This window comes from Choristoneura fumiferana, chromosome 28 (genome assembly GCF_025370935.1).
Source record: "Choristoneura fumiferana chromosome 28, NRCan_CFum_1, whole genome shotgun sequence".
Taxonomy (NCBI): Eukaryota; Metazoa; Arthropoda; class Insecta; order Lepidoptera; family Tortricidae; genus Choristoneura; species Choristoneura fumiferana.
In genome coordinates, this window is record NC_133499.1 from 8,892,904 (window position 1) to 8,913,264 (window position 20,361).

The 20,361-nt window shown below is 37.2% G+C and overlaps 1 protein-coding gene and 1 long non-coding RNA gene across 3 annotated transcripts in view; one reads left to right on the forward strand and one right to left on the reverse strand.

The window, feature by feature from the left end:
• The window catches only part of LOC141443876 (uncharacterized), a 38,069-nt gene extending 26,671 nt beyond the window's left edge, over positions 1 to 11,398 (reverse strand). Inside the window, exons 1-3 of one of the 2 annotated variants that reach the window (XR_012453088.1) lie at positions 11,012 to 11,398; positions 8,347 to 8,458; positions 4,932 to 4,965 (exon numbers count right to left, since the gene is read on the reverse strand). This is a non-coding gene — a long non-coding RNA (uncharacterized lncRNA). Of the gene's footprint in view, positions 1 to 1,036; positions 1,141 to 4,931; positions 4,966 to 8,346; positions 8,459 to 11,011 lie in introns of those variants that run through there. The other variant, XR_012453087.1, reaches the window with a different exon arrangement.
• Positions 11,399 to 12,071: 673 nt separating this feature from the next.
• Positions 12,072 to 19,552, forward strand: GMF (Glia maturation factor). Its single transcript, XM_074109217.1, has 4 exons — positions 12,072 to 12,295; positions 14,695 to 14,804; positions 15,763 to 15,850; positions 16,873 to 19,552. The coding sequence occupies exons 1-4, from the start codon at positions 12,188 to 12,190 to the stop codon at positions 16,990 to 16,992; spliced, it is 426 nt and encodes a 141-aa protein (XP_073965318.1). The 5' UTR covers positions 12,072 to 12,187; the 3' UTR covers positions 16,993 to 19,552.
• The last annotated feature ends 809 nt before the right edge of the window (positions 19,553 to 20,361 follow it).

Here is a 20,361-nt window from a genome sequence, read left to right on the forward strand (position 1 = left end):
TGTTATACCGATAATGATCGGTATTGAACTTTAAAGTGACAAAGTCAGCAGGGCTACTACGAACCTCGCAACTCGAACTTCGTATCGTACCGTCCCTCTCGCTCTCGTATTAAATAGTATAAGTGTCAGAGGGACCACACGACACGAACTTCGAGTTTCGAGTTTCGTAGTAGCCCTGCAGGGGATTTCCAACTTTTCGCTGGGTATGTTATCATAACAAATTTAAATTGAAGAAACGGAAAGATTTAATCCCCATACAAAAATAATTTGTGCGAGTTTTTGTGTCTGTGCTTTCACAATTATTGTGAGAATTATTATTGTGACGACCGGATGGGTGAGTGGTTAGAGAACCTGACTACGAAGCTTAAGGTCCCGGGTTCGAATCCCGGCCGGGGCAGATATTTGTATGAATAATACGAATGTTTGTTCTCGGGTCTTGGATGTTTAATATGTATTTATCTATATAAGTATGTTATCCGTTGCCTAGTGTCCATAGTACAAGCTTTGCTTAGTTTGGGACTAGGTCAATTGGTGTCAAGTGTCCCATAATATTTATTTATTTATTTATTTAATTTTCGGAAATTTTCCTTAATGAAAAATTCCGCAATTTTGGAAAGTTTCCTTTGGTACACTCACGTGGTATCTGTTTTATTTTGGATACTTAGTATACTTTTGAATACCTACAATAGTTATTTTATATCCTGATTTTATGCGGATGACCTGGTTAAAGCCGCGGGTTCACTGTGGATGCAGGCCGCTCCCAACCGAAGCAACTGGAGGTCTATGGGGGAGGCCTATGTCCAACAGTGGACGCCCTACGGCTGATATTGTATTGTATAATGTCTTTAATGATGTGATATTGAAAAATTTATTTTTAATCAATTATATTTGACCTATGTTGTCTCCCAAAGTAACAAATCTCACAAAAACCCTAAATAAAACACCATGATATTCGCCGACAAAATAGTAGTCTAAAAGTTTAGTTAACCCTAATTTTAACCAAGAACTCTCGCAAAAAAAACACTCAAAGACATACAAACAAACACTGCACTATTATCCACCAATCACGACGCGCGTATTTAGACCAATCGGCGTTAAAACTTTCGCTTATCGATAGCGAAAGCGTGCGGTGTGTCGGAACCGCGGTACGGCACTGAGCGTGAGTGGATGTGAGGTGGTGGGGGCTGTCGATAGCCGGTTATCGATAAAGTGAGGCGATCGTGATGATGGTTGGTGTTCTCGAAGGCATGTCGCTGGTCGCAGGCTACTATTTTATAACCGACGGGAAAAAACGGAGGAGGTTCTCAAGTCGACGCGTATATTTTTTTAAACGGTTTTATTGGGTGCCGGGGCGAAGTGTCCATAGAACCCTATTCCCATCGGCTTGCCCAATATTTACAAAATAGGACTACAGGACGTACATGATTTATGAAAGATATATATGCGATCTTTGATTCGGCTTTACCACGGAAATATCTGACGCTACGCCACTGTTGGGTGCGCCAAAGTTTGCACAGTTTTCGCAAGTCACACCTACTGTAATTTTATGTATGTAAACTCTTTATTGTACAAAAGAAAAGAAATAAAATACAATGCAATGCAATTTTTGTCTGAATTATAGTTTGAAACTTCTAGATCGATTTAGATGAAATTTAGTATGTAAAAATAACCGAATCCGGAGAATAACACAAACGCTAAATCTAGAGACTTTATCAGAAACGAACACCAATATTATATTTTTAGGAATTCCCACGGGAAGCTTTGCGAAATCCCGGACCTTCAATACAGCTGATATACCTTTTTGTTTCCGCTAAAACCCGGTTATTTCTACTACCACAATAACGGGTTGGAAAATCATTTCCCCAAAATCGTTATTTCCTATTAGCAAAATTATGCGCTATAGCAAACCGTATTAAGTACCTAGTCGTGTCTTGCCCCAGCGGGCCTCTCGCGCGCGCCGACCAGCAAGATTACTTGCTAGTGTGTGTGTGGTGTCAGCGTAGTGCGTAGTTATTATACGCGGCCCCTCTTCACCTACCGCGCCCGCTCTATTTCGCAAGCGGCATCGTTTTGTTCCTATACAGTGTTCAACCTAGTGACCAGCTAAGCTATACTATATCTGTTAACCCACTAATCCATAAACTTTTCATATTGTTAGTAAAGTTCCAACAAACCTACACCCTGAGTTCCTCATTTCTGCCAGCCGGCAGTGGCGCATTCCTTCTAAGTAGTTCCCAGTACTATAGCGCGTTTTTTCCCAAATATTTTTTTTTAATATGTTTACTGAAGCTAATGGCTACTAAAGAAGAAGCTAAATGGTACTGGTACTGTGAAAATAATTTCACAGTACCATTTTTTCTCAAACAGAATCGACACAGAAACATAGGTAGGTAAACCTACCTATGTTTCTGTGTCGATTCTGTCTGTCTGTCTGTCTGTCTGTTCTAAAGGTTATGTTAAGTTTGCATCGGCCCGAAGGGTCAAACTACACAAAAAGTAGGAGCTCCGCGCGAGCTACTGTGAAAATAAGCTTCAGTAAAAAAGCATATTGGGAAAAAACGCGAATGGAAATTTTAGTACTAGGAAATAACAATTTTGGGGAAATTATCTAACCAGTCAAAATATCTCCCAAATTAATTTATCGACAAATATTTTATCGACTCAATCCCACCACTAGTGCTATTACGTCTATCCCATTCAAGCAGTTAGCAATCTCTTGCGATGTCTTACACAACACTACAGAGACGTACGACTCTATTCCTTTGACCTTAAGGCTCAAAATCGAATACACATTTTAACCAACCCACGTAACACATGTGAAGTAAATTTTGGACTTTAATTTTAGGAAGTTTAGAACTATATTTGATTGCGTCTAAATATAAGTGGATTGTTTTGATAATATTAACCATAAGAAGTCTATTGTCAACTTTATATCTAACAACATTAAAGTATAAATCGTTTGCTATTATAGTGCATAATAAAATGGTCAAGTACATGTCGGGCTCACATAAGAAAAAAAACAAACCAAAGTAAGGTTTAATTAAATAACTTCGGATAACTCACGTCTTAAATCGAGTTTAGCTCGACATGTTTCGGGCTAATTCGTAGCTCTTCTAGGAATTATATTTGTTTATTCATGTCGCGTCCCCCAAGGCCTTGGGGGAGGCATGTCCAGCAGTGGACGTCTTTCGGCTGACATGATGATTCATTTCGCGTGCTCGTAGATGAAGGACTACGAATCAGCCCGAAACATGTCGAGCTGAGCTCAATTTAAGACGTGAGTTATCCGGATTTGTATCATTAAATAATATAAGTGAGTCTCACGGTAGTTCCATGTTCAAAGTAGGGTTCCGTATTAGGGTATTTTCATTTACCAAACCTCACGAATTTCATTAAGTCCCAACTGTTGAAGTTTAAGTTACTTAACAGAGTTCTACACAACTACACTTGTTGTAATTTTTTTAAATCGGTCGTGTTTTTGATTTTTTTAATCATATAACATAGGCACTTGTCTCACCGCCAATGAGAAAACGATTGGCTATCGACTATTTTCCCGCTCAAGAAACGAACAAAATATATAAGATCCTGTGTGAGTAAAAGAGACACATATATTAATAGTTGATCGCTGGCTGTTCACACTGTCGGCGAGAGCTCGCTCTTACATCTTTTGTCGCAGCGACAAGAGCTATAAAGCTCGCTGAGCTATAGATACTCGCTCAGCGATGTCAGCTTGGCGGCCGCCCCGCACGAGCGAGTCGAGTGGAGCGAGTAATCGCCCGTCGCACTGTGTTCACTCGCTTACAGCCGAGCGACAAAACTACACTCGCTTCTCGCTGCTCGCCCACTCGTTTCTAGTTACTCGCTCTACTCGCTTCTCGCTCATCGTCGGCGGTGGGACAAGTGCCACTAGCAGTAACATTTCGACAGGCGGGAGGGGTCGAAACGTCGCCAAAATCGCCTCAAGTAGTGCTCGCAGTCTCTGTATAAAACGCCTAAACACAAACATCAAAGGCCTAAACGCCTACGTAAAATAAATAGCAATTTTCATTTACAGAATGTAATTGCTATAATACAATTCGTAAACGCTAAATGAAGGAGCGTAACAAAAACAGCTTTTACCATTTTATGGGTTTGATTCCCGGTTCAGACAGGGGACTATTCAAAGAGCTATTGTTTTCAAAATCAAAAAAACGAAGTCTTAGCTTTGCGGAGGTTCATTTCATATCAATGAACTTATAAACTAGTTAATTAATTTAATACTTTTCTAGCTAGTTAATTTTTATGATTGGTTTTTTGGAGTCTTTTTGTATTTTTTATTTCAACTCCAAATTTGTTACTTTTACGGTTATCCCATGAAACCATATAATACAATAGTAAATTAATATAATAGTATATTAGTATAGTTAATTTTTCCCTTGTTTTTACTTATTATTTATTGTTATCTATGTATTTGTTGTTTACTTACAATTTAATCTATTTCTATTTGTTAATTTTTATTTCAGAAGCCGTGATGGTCTAGTGGTTTGACCTATCGCCTCTCAAGCAGAGGATTGTAGGTTCAAACCCCGGCTCGCACCTTTGAGTTTTTCCAAATTCATGTGCGGAATTACATTTGAAATTTACCACGAGCTTTGCGGTGAAGGGAAACATCGCGAGGAACCCTACACAAACTTGCAAAGCAATTCAACGGTGTTTGTGAAGTTCCCAATCCGCACTGGGCCCGCGTGGGAGCTACTGCCCAAGCCCTCTCATTCTGAGAGGAGGCCTGTGCCTGCAGTGGGACATATATAGGCTGGGATGATGAATTTTTATTTACGTATGTATAAGTTTCGTATGTTTGTGTATTATTCCGAGTCACAGACGGTTCCGACAGAATATCATAGTCAACGGTACACAAATCCGAGCACAAAATTAATTAGTAAGGCACTTACTTGACAGGTTTTGTCAGCATTTCTGTTGTTTCATCTGAAAAAATATATTTTATTGATTACATATTTTTTATTAAAAAAAAAATCAAAATCATTTATTCAGTAAATAGGCCGCAATGGGCACTTTTACACGTAATTTTTTAAAACTACCAGCGCTTTCGGAAAGACCGTCATTGCCAAGAAGAATGCGCCGCAAGAAACTTGGCAGAAAGACATTTTTTCTACATTTATTTTTACATTTTACATTTACAACCCTATCCTAAACCAAAACGTTGGTGCTGAATACAACCGACCACCGCGCGCAGCACTAGAGTTCAATGTTGCTTGGTGGTCCCGCAGTGATTTTGCTAATAAAAATTACGTAGGCATATAAAATGGCGGGTTTCGTCAAGATCAAAAGAGAGAACATTCTGTACTTGTACTATTACTTATTCTGTGGTCATGGACAATAAGGAGAATTTGAAATTTTCAACATAATTATGTTCATTCATCTGATAATTATTTTGTTTTTATCCAACGAAATAACATATGTACCATCAGCCAAATAAGTGGTCTATCAATTTTTAAACAAGTTCCTATCAAATGAATTTGTCGCTAAAGTCGAACTTTCAAGTTGACAGACACGTCTATTGGCATTATTGTTTTATGTCATGCAAACGATTATTAACTTTAGGGTGGTAGACCACATATTTGGCTGATGGTACCTATATGAATATTAAGAAGTATTGTCAGTCTTGTCTCTTGATTGTTTTCAGTCTAACATCTTGTAGTGTGGTTGCACGATTGTATTGTTCTGTGGATGAACTCTGGTTGAGTTCAAAACGCGTCAGTGTGCGTGTGGTGGAGGAACTGTATGAAATGAACACGCATTTGCTGCATAAATGCAGCAAATTTTGCAGGTGGTAGGACCTTGTGCAAGGTCCGCCCGGATTGCTACCACCATCTTGCTCGCTAATCCTGCCGTGAAGCAGCAGTGCTTGCACTGTTGTGTTTCGGCGTGGAGAGTAAGACAGCCGGTGAAATTACTGGCACTTGAGGTATCCCATCTTAGACCTCTAGGTTGGCAACGTATCTTAAATACCCCTGGTGTTGCAGATGTTTATGGGCGGTGGTGATCTCTTACCATCAGGAGACCCACTTGGTTGTTTGCCATCCAGTCGAATAATAAAAAAAAAAAGATGTAGCTATCGGTAGCGGGTGAGCAAAGTAATTGTTTTAATTCATTGATATGGACCTCCGCCGCAAAGTAACGCCTGATTCAATAAACCAGTTTCTACTGTTTTATCTACATTCAGAACTAGCTCCTGGGCGACCGAGCTTCGCTCGGGCTAAAACTCGATAACAAGCATTTTCCCAGAGATAAGATCAAACTAAATCGATTTTTCAACTCCCAAAACCCCTACATACCAAATTACATCGAAACGTATATATATATTCAGGGATTTTGGAAACTGCTATATATATAAGCCGCGGGCAAAAGCTAGTTATAACTAGCTTTTGCCCGCGGCTCCGCCCGCGTGGTATTCGGTTATAGCGCGCCGTTCCCTCGGGAACTGTGCATTGCTCCGGGATAAAAAGTAGCCTATGTCACTCTCTGGCCCATAAACTATCTCTATGCCAAAAATCACGTCGATCCGTCGCTCCGTTTCGACATGAAAGACGGACAAACATACAAACACACACTACCGCATTTATAATATTAGTATGGATTGCTCGTATAAAGGTATTGGATAGATCTAGGTGTTGATGATAGAAAAAAAACCCACAGTAACAACTGGTACGGTCTAACAACTGGTAGCATGGTGTACGGTTGTGTCACTCTGAAGATGAGCTCTGGTTGAGTTCGAAACGCGTCAGTGTAGTGTGGTGGTGGTGATAGATGGGTTTGTGTGATTTGTGTGTGTTCTTACAGTGTGGAGGTGGAGGAACTGCATGAACACGCATATTTTGCATAAGCTTAGCTATCGTAAGGTCGCGGGTGAGCAAGGAAATCCTTTTAGTCCACAGTATCTATTTATTACTAGGTATATTAAATGGCACCGTCACGTCTGTCTGTAAGAAATCAGTCAAACAAAACCAGATAAATATTTGATAGGCAACTACGTGTAAATAACGGATTAGAGTGATAGAACTGATAGATAAAATATTTTTGACGTACTAGCGTGACGCCCGTGCTTTCCATGATAGCACAGAATAATAAGCAATCCTTAACCGAGAATCGAACCTGGTTTTTAAACAAAATAATCAATGCCGTTTTTATTAAATCTAAATTTAACGCCATTGGTCCTGAGAACAGATTTCGCTGGGTATCTCTTAAGTTACTGAGTTCTCCCTACTTACCCATTTGGATTGATCACCCTGAACACCCAATATCATGATACATCTGCCAACTGATAGACCAGCATTTAGTATTAGGTAGTGTAACAACTAATCGATGATTATGATTTTGATTTGATTACGCGGATTATTAAGCATGGATTATCGCAAATTACTTTTATTTTAATACTTGTATCCTGTTACTAAGGCATTAATTTATGAAATTATGATACCATCCAAATATTATGGACACTTACGTTTCAATTTCAAAACTTTGAATATTAAGGGTGCACCGAATTTTTAAATTTATCTTCGTATTAATAAAACAAATACATTTTTTTAAAACGTTAAGTGTAACTTGACCTATCTAGTTTTTTGTGGCATAAACAACCGTATATTTTTTACATTAACTCAGAAACTTTGACGTGTTGAATTTGATTTCAAATATTTCATTATTTTCAATTCGGGGTGGAATAAAACCATAAAATCCTATTTTTTTTAATCTTTGTTATGTTAATAATTACAACTGGCCTTAATAGCACACTAAGGGGCTGTTTCACCATCCATTGATTAGTGTTAACTGGCGGTTAGGTGTGATGCCGTCGCTATTTGTTTTGTTCGAATAGACGGAGGCGGTATCACATTTAACCGTCGGTTAACGCTAATCAATGGATGGTGAAACAGCCCCTAAGAGTGCAAAACTCGAACTTTGTATCTTGCCGTCCCGCTTATGCTAATATTATTTAATGCGAGAGTGAGAGGGACGGTACGGTGCACGGTGCGAACTTCGATTTTTGAATTTCGTAGTAGCCCCTGAAGGTAATAAACTTTTCCATCACACTTGCTCGTAAACAGTGTCGTAACATGCAGGCTACCTTGGTTGCAACCCCCCAAATAAAACCCTCGACCTTAATGTGCTTGTCATGAAACCCGTGGTCGGTAAATGAGTCAGCGCGCGCAGCAGAAGGACCACATACACATTAAACATATGTCGCACGGGCGGTACTAGAATTACGATAGTTATAACAGTTCTAATGGACTCTCGTTCGTAATTCCTTATTTACCGCCCTTAAGACGCAATGTACTATTAATTGATACTCACAAACGGCTGCCATGATGCTCGCCGCAATTTATCTCACATACACATACAACCGTAATTTAATTCAGTTCAAGGTTCACAATCCGTCCAATCCATTGTTTCAGTATGATAACACCTAAAAAAGAAAAAAAAAAGTTTAGCCTGCTATGATGTTAAACAAACTAAAAGTATTGGAAAAATAACACTTGAAACGCGGCCCTGGCTCGTAAAAATTATCAAGATAATTATGTTCATTAATAATTATCAGATAATTATCCGGTTATTATCCAATATTAATATTATGAGATAGAAAAATACAATCTTCAATTAATACATTTCTTGTGGTGGAGGCCTATGTACAACAGTGGAAGTACAGCTTGTATGATGATGACATTTCTCGTGTTCGAATAAATACAGTCGATGTGACGCCGTGTGTGACGCGCCTATAGACTTTACGCATAATATCATAAGTAAGACATTATTAGCATTAGTAATCATCAGTCTGCTATGGTTGTAATAATTATCGTTGATAATTATAATTAATAAATATTATTGTTTGTTTGTTTGTTTAAACTCTTTATTGTACAAAAAGGAAAAACAAAAAGGTTACATAAATAAAAGTTGTGTTAAGAACAAAGGCGGGATTATTGATAAATATTGTTGATAATTATGATTAATAATTATTATTGATAAATATCGTTGATAATTATCAATATAATAATTATTAATAATAAATATCATTGATAATTATTAGTATGATAATTATGAATAATTATTAGTATGATAATTATGAATAATTATTATCGTTTATAATTATCAACATCAGGACTGCATTCTCTCTAACAAAAGTCATGACTTTTACGACACGTCACTGCGATTCCGTACCGTCTGCGTATTTTGAGCAGCGGTGTGGAGGGCATGCAATAAGCATGGTGCGCATACGATGCGTCACTGCGATTCCGTACCGTCACCATTTTTTAAGCAGCGGTGTGGCCGCACCTTTAGTCCTAGCTGTTGAGATTTCAAGATCTTATCCTGATACAGTAGGACTATCAGGATAAAAAGTAGCCTATGTGTTATTCCAGACGTCCAGCTATCTAGATACCAAATATATACAAATACATTCAGTGGTTTTAGTGTTACGGAGTAACAAATACTCACAAACTTTCACATTTATAATATATTAGCTGTTGCTTGTGACTCTGTCTGTGTAGAATTATGAAAAATAGTTTACAACCTACCAAATATACACAGAAAAATTCATAAAAATTGATGAAGTCGTTTCGGAGGAGTATGGTCACAAACATTGTGACACGAGAAGTAGGATTCTATTGCAGATTTGCGTGGCATGAGGATAATTTTAGTAGGAATATCCAATAGCCTATGAAGAGCAGTGGGCGGATGACGAATGCAATTTATATCAAAATCATGTCAAACGATATACGTAATAAGGATATGACTACAATTGGTTGAAAAAAGAGAACATAATTGAAAAATAGATAATTTTATTGTGGTAGTAATAAATTGTATTTTTTTATATATTACATATTTTCAGTGTATTCCTTTATACTTGTTACGCCAAAGATATAGCATCAAGTCGATTTTCCGTCCTCATATGCAGCTTAGACAGTTGGTGCGATCGCCGAAGGATAAGGAGCCCCTAAGTGGTCCCGGGGTATACATGATTCCGTGTTTGTGTGGCAAGAGCTATATTGGTGAGACTGGGCGTAACGTGTCTACTAGGGTATCGGAGCACATACGTAGTATGAGGAAACAGGACAACAGGGGCTCTGCTGTGGCGAGCATTCAATGGACTTGGTTGGTCGGTACCCCCCAGTTGAAAAGTTGTTAGTGTTGTGTGCTACCCTACATCAGACATTGATAATAAAAATGACGATAAAAATTCAGGTAGTTGTGCGCCGGTGTTAGTTTCGTTGGACAGTCGCGCGAGCAGAGCGGTGCCGCGTAGTGTGCGTGTTGCGGCAGCCGCCGACTCGCGTTCTCCTGGAAGGAAGGGCTACGAAATAGCCCGAAACATGTCGAGCTAAAACTCGGTTTAAGATGTGAGTTATCCGTTACAATATCATTTAATATGAGTGAGTCTCACGGTAGTTTCATGTTCAAAACATTCCTTTTATAGTTCACTATCCACTTATGTAGGTAAAATGACCTCTTTACATCTACAGATTAAAGAGGTGCATATTTATAAAGTGATAGTTCACCATTATCACCAAAACTCAAATTTCTATACATTTTTATACAAAAATATTAATCGAAGTTTAATAAAAAGTCTTATCCATCTTATGCTTTCATCACCATATTGCATCCATCATCCGCCCCTTAACGAAGAGAAAGCCTAATTGTCAAGTTCATGGCTCTGAATGTGTAATTTACTCAGCTATACTTATTTACATTGATTTCTAACTATATCTGTGACATTGTGATATTATGGGAATAAAAAAAAACAAGATTAAAAAATAAATTAAATTATCACATTTACTCTCATTGGAAATTTACGCAATGTTATATTGTTCTAGATTTAATGCTCCACAGCATTCTTCACTAGCGCTATTCATTCTGTTCTATCGCAACATAAACTATAACAAAAGCTATATTCGATAAGAATAGAACAGAATACATGCCAGTACGCAATGAATATTCGATCAATTATCAATCACAATTTACTTACTAGTTATGCATTCAACAGATTACGCTATTGTCTTCTAATTGGGGCATCTAACCCTCTTGAATGTTCATAATCATTCAATAAACACAAACATTTCTATCATGGCCAAACTACTTTCTAAAATATCACTTTGCACACGAATTTTAGTCCGAACACTCAGAATTTTTACACCGAGATAAGCAATGAAGGGTTTTCTGTTACTTAATAAATGTTTTAATGGAACATTTATTTGTTTTATGCGAAAAATTACCCCTAACCTTTGACAAGACAAGACGAATAGAAAATTCAGAATGACACTTTTGCTTTTTCACATTCAGGTTAACGTCGATCACGCAACTATTTTTATTTTAACAAACTATTTGATTGCAGATTTAATACGACGTGATAAGAGCCAATGTTGACCAGTATAAAAACTTAAGTGAATTATTGACTACTCGAACAGTGCCAAATGTCAAACCACGTTTCGATTTTGCAATTGGCATTTTAATTTCAACATTTTAGCTTCATTTTTTTTAAACATAGTCAATCAAATGACTTATATGACAATTAAATGAATTACTTTTAATAATTGACTTTATAATAATTCTACCTACTGATGTAATATTATGAATAAAAAAGTCATTATGATTGTATTCAGAATTTATCGTTTATAGTCTAACCAAACGAAACTAAATCCGGTGTTGCAAAGCTAGGTGCTCTGTAGCTAAATTTATTTTTTAGAGCCATCAGACATACGTAGCTGAATCTATTTTAGCCCTTTTTTAATAACATAATAATAATTGGAACTTTCCACGTTTACGATACCTCCTCGTTTCATTTCATTCTACGTAATCAAAACATTTAACTTGCTTTGATAATTTTTCTGAAATATTATCCGTTTATTTACTTTAAATACTCTTATTTTAAATCCAAGATACCACCAATGCGTTTGGTTGATTATATCCTATTTATTTATACGGATTTTAGGTATTGTAGGTGCCTGTAAAAACATTTGGCTATAATTGTCTTCAATTAATTGAGAACACAGCATTCCAAACGTCAATCGCTGAAATAATTAAAATGTCAATTTGTGTATGTAGGAACCTATACTACGTGACGCTTTAGCTTAGCGACACTGATACACTTCGCGTTATTGTATTTTGTTTGTATTTTAAACAATTATTCGTACAATTAATAATTATGTCCGGACATAACGTTAACGTTTGTGACATAGGAGATGACGTGAAGGAAAAACTGAAGAAATTTCGCTTTTCCAAACACAACGAGAACTGTGCACTGATACTCAAGGTACTCAACGTTTTCCTGGTTTTTTGTATATATCTAATTTATTATCACTGAATTAACTTTATAAACAACGACTTAATGATCTTTGACCCATAATTCCTTAATGCCTTTTTGTACCATTTTAAAACGTAACTTTTTAAAGTTTTTTTCGTCTTTATAAATATTTATATAAGTTTTATAACAAGAAATTTATTACAATAACATAGTTATTTCTTTAATTATATATCAGTAAATCTTTAGTTTATTTTCCATGGGTGTGGCAGATGCTTATATCTCAATAAGATAATCAATGTATTATGTAGTTGTGTGAGTCATAGAGTGAAGCTTAAATAATGACTTTATAGGATGTATGCAGCGATCTGTTTGCCTTCATGGATAGCACACATGTGTATATTGATAAGTAAATATGGAATCCAGTTGTTTGACCAACATAATATCTGTGCAACGGGCCTGGTCGGAGTGCCATAAAAAAAATACTAGTAACATTTTTCAAAGTACTTACCCAATTTTGGCTATATAAGTATTGTTTTTACAAACTTTTCTTTGGTTTCACCTGTCCCATTATCTGTCTGTCTGTAATCAAATCTTGCAATTTAAATTCAACCAATCCAGTAGTTGGATTGACTTGGAATTTGGTATATTTATGTAAATTGCGTGACAATACAATAATCTGGTAACATCCTGGTAGTCCGGCCAGGATTGTCTCCACAGGACGGAACTCTTCAACGGTTAATGGCATCCACTTGAAATTTGGTATGCAAATGTGGTTTGTGTGACAATACAAGTACAGTCAGCAAAAAAGCTTTTAATGAAAATAAAAGTTTTACCTAAACTTATTTTTACTATTAGTGAGTTAACAACACCTACCATATTGTTTATTTTACAAGTATTACATGGGTCAATCTACTTTACCTTGCTTGTTTTTCTTTCCCGTTGTCCAAGAGACAACGGCGACTGAGTTTTTTTGTTTATACTCATTATTGTACAAAAAGGAAAAACAAAAAGGTTACATAAAAAAAGTAGTGTTAAGTACAAAGGCGGACTTATCCCTGCAGGGATCTCTGCCAGTCAAACTTCTGAGTTTCTTAAAAAAACTAATAATATATGCTACTAATGAGCTAGGAGATAGTACATAAAATGATGGGCCTGTGACTATGACAAAAATGTATTATCAATGAATTTTAACCACAGAAAACTTATAGAAACTCATGGTTTTAAAGAGTTGCCCAGGGGACGTAACCATGACAATGAGGGTTGACATGAATGAATGAAATGAATGAAAACATGACAAGAAAAGTTGATTTATACACCATATATATTTGTTTATTTATTTCAAAGATACTTTTCATGATTCAGGCATTAAGTAAAGAAAGCATCAAAGTAGGCTTAACAATAAACACAACCAAAACTAAAGTATTGACAAACTTCAAACAAATCGAAGTCAAAGTCAAAATATCTTTATTTAATTTAGAAAATCTACACTTAAAAAATCTACCACCGGTTCGGAAAATAGACATAAAAGTGGAAGGAAATAATTAAATCAAAATCAAATAAATATTTAAGGGGAGCTCCCATACAACAAACATGTTTTTTTTTGCTATTGTCTAATGTATAGATAAACCCTTTGTGGGCGGAGTCCGACTCGCTTGGCCCGTTTTTTGACCTATTGAACTTTGAAATGAAACCGTCGGGGATTTTGCAACTTTTCTAAGTTGGTTAGATTACTGTACTTAATATTATGGTTTTCCCACTAAAAAATATATTTTGACAGAATTTTTATGGTCCCAAATAAAGAACAGCGCTTTCTTAAGACCGGCAGTTCGCTGATTATTTTGTGAGATGTACATTTTTTCTTTCTTTTTCTGTTTTTGTAATCCCACTAATATTATAAATGCGATAGTTTGCAAGTCTGTTTGTTACCTATTCACGTCTAAACCGCTGCACCGATTTAGATGAAATTTGGTACGAAAATAGCGTGTGTCCCGGGGAAGGACATAAGATAGTTTTTATCCCAAAAAATTGCAGTTCCCACGGGATAGGGATAAGGGTCAATCAACTTATCATATATATGGTATATTACTGGCACTTGAGGTATCCCATCTTAGGCCTCTAGGTTGGCAACGCATCTGCAATACCCCTGGTGTTGCAGATGTTTATGGGCGGTGGTGATCTCTTACCATCAGGAGACCCTCTTGCTCGTTTGCCATCCAGTTGAATAAAAGAAAAAACTTTTTAGTGTAGCTTGTTGCGATGGAAACGTCTCCTGGGTTACTTATTGAAAGAGTGTCACTGATGTCTCTTGAGTTATGGGACAGAACAAGAACACAAAAAAGTCTACTTTTTTGGCGTAAACAAATTCTGCGCACTCAAGTAATCTCCAGTAGCAGGCGCTCTGATTCCAGGTAAACAGAGAGAAGCAAGCGCTGGAAGTAGACGAGGAGCTGGAGAGCGTGGAACTGGAACAGCTGCAGGAGATCCTGCCTTCGCATCAGCCCCGGTTCATCGTCTACAGGTACTAGCAGTGGGGTTCTGAGCAAGGAGCCATCCACTCTCATGATATATAAAGGAATATGGGCTCTGATGAGAGAGTAAGCAATGCTCTCTATTACCTTCTGACTGAAATAAAAGCAAAATTGTATATTAATACATATATACATATAACAAGGGTACTCTGGTAAAACAGAATAAGTGCAGAATTTAAAAAAAAATGTTACATACTTAGGCATACTCAAATTTTCTGCTTTATTTATCTAGAAAAACCGTATAAGTAAATAAATATTGTGCACTTATCCGGTCCTGCCAGAATACCCTCGATTAATTCAGAGCTCCATCACACTGCATATTTTCTGAATTGTTATATTTTAAAATGCAAACTTAACTTAACCTTAAGCCGAGTTTAGACCTGCAAGGAAAATCGTGCAAGCTGCATTACATTGCGACGCCGTAAAGCCAACGAGTTTGTAGTGGTCAATCGAGCGTCGCAATGTAATGCAACTTGTCAAGTCTAAACTCGGATTTAAGAAAACTTATTTTTTAAATTACAATATTAAGGTGATTTTCCACCGGCGAGGCGAGACGAGACGAGGAATTGAAATTTGTATGGCGCCCGCGGCGGCTCGCGGCGGGCGCGCGAGAATGCATACAAATTTCAATTCTCGTCTCGCCTCGCCGGTGGAAAATCACCATTAGAATGATTCAACTCACGATAATATTATAACAAAAAATATATAACTTGCTATTTAATTCAATGAAAAATGCCTATTAAGTAACAAATAAGAAATACACTGGCCCGGCGGACCCCAAACTAGGCTGAGCCTGTATCTTGTGACCCAGAAAACTTGTAGGACCGTTTTCGACTTATAAATTGTGAGCTGAACTGTTCTAATATTGTAATTTTTAATGTGTCTCACATGAGCTTAAGTAATATTATAACTTGTATAAGCCAGAACTGATTATGATTGGCATTACAGTTACAAAATGGAGCACGACGACGGACGAACATCCTTCCCGATGTGTTTTATATTCTACACACCGCGAGACGCGCACATGGAGTTGCAGGTGAGTTGAATAGAATAAGATACTTTTTAGGGTTCCGTAGCCAAAATCTGTCTGTCCGTCCGCGGCTTTGCGCAGGGACTATCAATGCTAGAAAGCTGGAATTTTGCACGAATATATCCAAAAACAATTTTTTTAGAGGACCTCCCATAGACGTAAAGTGGGGGTGATTTTTTTTTTGTCATCAAAACTTGTAGTGTGGGGTATATCGTTGGATAGGTCTTTTAAAACCATTAGGGGGTTGCTAAAACGATTTTTCGATTTAGTGATTTTTTTGCAAAATATTCAAATTTAAAAGAGCAAATTTTCATTAATATCGAGCGTCCCCCCACCTTCTAAAATCTAAACCGGTGGGTGGAAAAATTTGAAAAAAATCAGGATGGTAGTAAAAATATATCAAACTTACAAGCAAAACTATTATATAACGGTTAAGTTTTCTTGAGAATTATTAATAGTTTCCGTACAAAATACGAAATCCTTAGAAAATATTACTTAATGTTTTTGTAATGGCTACGGAACCCTGTTTCGGGCGTGTTCGACACGCCCTTGGCCGGTTATTTGTCATCCAAACTACATTCCCGTACCAAATTTTAAGTAGTTATTTATTCAAAAACAATAATACAATGTGTTTGAAAAACAGGACAAGTATTAATTAAATATTTAAATTAAAAATACAAATGTTACGGACAGAATAATACTTTTACTTCTTCATCGTTCATGTCGAGCTAAACTCTATTTAAGTCGTGAATTATCCCGTCTTTTACCCATTTTACTGTAGTCCACGACTCCGTCCGCGTAAAATTCATTCATCGCTATCGCGCGGGAACTGTGCAATTTTCCGGGATAAAAACTATCCTATGTTCGTCCCCGATACTCAAACTATATGTATACCGAATTTCATCTAGATTTTCAGCGTTTTTGACGTGAAAACGTAACAAACAAACATACAAACAAATAAATAAAATTGTGGGATTAGTCGGATAAATTTACTAAAGTTGTATATTGACGATTTCGTTATCCCTTAGGTGATGTATGCGGGCACACAGCGAGCTCTAGCAGCTGCCGTCGGGGCTCCGAGACTGCTGGAAGTGAGAGAGATAGACGAACTGACCGAGGACTGGCTGAAAGAGAAACTTACGAGATAGAGCGGCAACAGAGGCAACTGACAACAGACATAACCCTTCTCCGGGCAGTCGGGTAAATCCTATTAATCATTATCATTCCAGCCTATACGTCACACTGGCACAGGTCTCCTCTCTGAGTTAGAGAAGTTATAAATGGGTGAAGACCAAAAAGTTGCACACCTTAACGCGAGTAGTTAAAATTACTATTATTTTTTTCCATTGTGACACGAAAGTTATTCATACAAATGTATGGAATGGACCGCAAAACATACCCATTTATAATGTAAGCGTGCAGAACTAACAGACAGGCAGTCACTATGCAGTAATAGGTAATTTTGTTTGTAGAGTGGACCAAATTTTGTGTTGCTGTGTATATTATCAAGAAGAAAATCTTGGTAATATATGAAGGCTGACCAGAATTATTAAAAACCTCGCCATATTACGGAAAACCAATGGAACTAATTTCTTGCACTGGTAACACTAAATTCAAATGTCATCTGTCTATTGCTGTCAAATAACGTTGTTTGCGCGTGGTATTTTAAAGTGTTATTTTGTGTTTTTGTGCGTTAAAATGCCGAAGATTATCCATAGTATTGGAAGGAAAATAATTCACAATGTATAAAAGTATTTGTCATAGCAAAAGTCTGAGGGATTAGAAAATATTCCTTTAAATAACATCACCGGCACCGTTGTCAATATGACTGGTAGGTACCGTATAGTAAGTGTAAAGAATGTTGCAATATAAAACGTAGAAGTGCTGCCCTCGCGTCAGGTTTTTTATATTCCTAGTCAGCCTTTAACTTTGAACAATATTATATTGTAAAAATCTTACATAACAAACATGTATTTTTTAACAGTTGCCTTTGGAAAAAAATGTTTTACGTAAATAAGTCATAATATAAATGAAGTATTATAAAGTGCTAAATTTGTTTTAATAATATATTTTTGTTAAGAATTAATGTATATTTTGTTTGATTGACAAACGTAAAATGTAATCTTGCCAATTTATTTGTGTTTCCTAAATTCCAAATAAATAAATATCACGGGACATTTGACACCAATAAACCTAGTCCCAAAGTAAGCAAAGCGTGTGTTAATATAAATATTTCTAGAGGTAGTGCCACCAGAGTTGAGGTCGCGCACACAAGAACATGTCGTGTAATGACAGCAGGATTTTGACATTCACTCATTCATTTCATTCATTCTCCTTTTGTGCAATCATTTTTTCATGTAGCTGTGTGTATAATCATTCGCTTCAACTCTCGTGGCACTACCTATAACACGTTACTGTATTTTAATATTAATTATGCACACAGTAAGTAATATACTTTACTAATCAATTCTTTGAATCAATTACTGTTTCTGTGACAGGCTAGGTGGCGCTAGTGTCGCGAGGGTTTGACAACTTTGACATTTTCGTCCGGTTTGTGATTGGTTAAACTAAATGAGCCAATCGCAGCAAGATTGTAACGTCAAACGGACACGATACTAACGCCATCTAGCGATTAATTTGGGCCCATTTCGTGCAAAAAAATCCTTTGAATTGTACAAAATGAAACATTCGATCTTAAGTGGGTCCCGAATTAACGCTCGTGACTGTACCTCATTGTCATAGTTATGTCCCCTGGACAACTGTTCAAAACCGTGGGTTTCTGTTTCTTCTGTGAATAAAATTCATCGAGTGCATATTTTTGCCGTAGTTACAAACGCATTATTTTATGGAATATCGCCTCGCCTAACTACATTAGTAGCATATATTATAACAGTTTTTTAAGAAACTCTGTTATTGTTGTCTCTTGGACAACGGGACAAAATAACAAGCAAGAAAAAGTTGATGGACACGTTTATTTTAAAGCAAATATACAATTAATAAATTTATTCACATGCTGTTTACATTAAAGATTTATAAAGACAATTATAAGACTTGAAGACAACTAACACTTAATTTTACATAATTTTAAAATTAACCCTTTAAAATGTAAAATAAAGTATTATTTATGGTTTGTCGCGTATTTTTAATTGTAAGTTAATTCCAGAATAAAATTCATACACGATTGAAAAAGAATTGTCAATAAAATTTCACATTTAAATAATATAAATTGACTATGTAGTAAATGGTTTATAGAAAATCAGTAACACTGAGATAATGTAAACTTTATTATTTTGAAGCTAAATATATGAAAACATAGGCTTTAGGTATATGACAATCGAGATTATTTAATATACGGATAAACGAAGCGATAATATACGGTTTAATATACGGAAGAATTGCGAAACTAAAGTGGCAGTGGGCGGGGCACATTGCTCGCAGGACTGATGGCCGATGGGGTCAGAAGGTTCTCGAAAGGCGTCCGCGGACCGGGAGACGAGCTGTCGGTAGGCCTCCAACAAGATGGAGCGACGACCTGGTTAAGATCGCGGGATCGCGGTGGATGCGGAAAGAACAAGACCTGTCTGAGTGGAGAGCCTTGGAGGAGGCCTATGTCCAGCAGTGGACGTCTTTCGGCTGACATGATGATACGGATGTTACAAAAATACCCGTAATTCTTATCGAAGAGTCCTTCTGGCCATCATTTTATTGGCAAACTAGCTGGCCCCGCAAACTTCGTTCTGCCTTAAAATCAATTTATATTGTGTTACCTTATTAGCCATGTACTTTTTTCTATAGTGAGGAATCAATGCGAGCACGCAAGCGAGGGAGCAAGCATGCATGCAAGCAAGCATGCAACCAAGTATGCAAGCAAGTATGTATGCAAGTAACAATGCATGCAAGCAAGCATGCAAGCAAGCATGCAAGCAAGCATGCAAGCAAGCATGCAAGCAAGCATGCAAGCAAGCATGCAAGCAAGCATGCAAGCAAGCATGCAAGCAAGCATGCAAGCAAGCATGCAAGCAAGCATGCAAGCAAGCATGCAAGCAAGCATGCAAGCAAGCATGCAACCAAGTATGCAAGCAAGTATGTATGCAAGTAACAATGCATGCAAGCGAGCACGCAAGGAAGCATATATTCAAGCAAGCATGCAAGCAAGCATGCAAGCAAGCATGCAAGCAAGCATGCAAGCAAGCATGCAAGCAAGCATGCAAGCAAGCATGCAAGCAAGCATGCAAGCAAGCATGCAAGCAAGCATGCAAGCAAGCATGCAAGCAAGCATGCAAGCAAGCAAGCAAGCATGCAAGCAAGCATGCAAGCAAGCATGCAAGCATGCAAGCAAGCATGCAAGCAAGCATGCAACCAAGTATGCAAGCAAGTATGTATGCAAGTAACAATGCATGCAAGCGAGCACGCAAGGAAGCATGTATTCAAGCAAGCATGCAAGCAAGCATGCAAGCAAGCATGCAAGCAAGCATGCAAGCAAGCATGCAAGCAAGCATGCAAGCAAGCATGCAAGC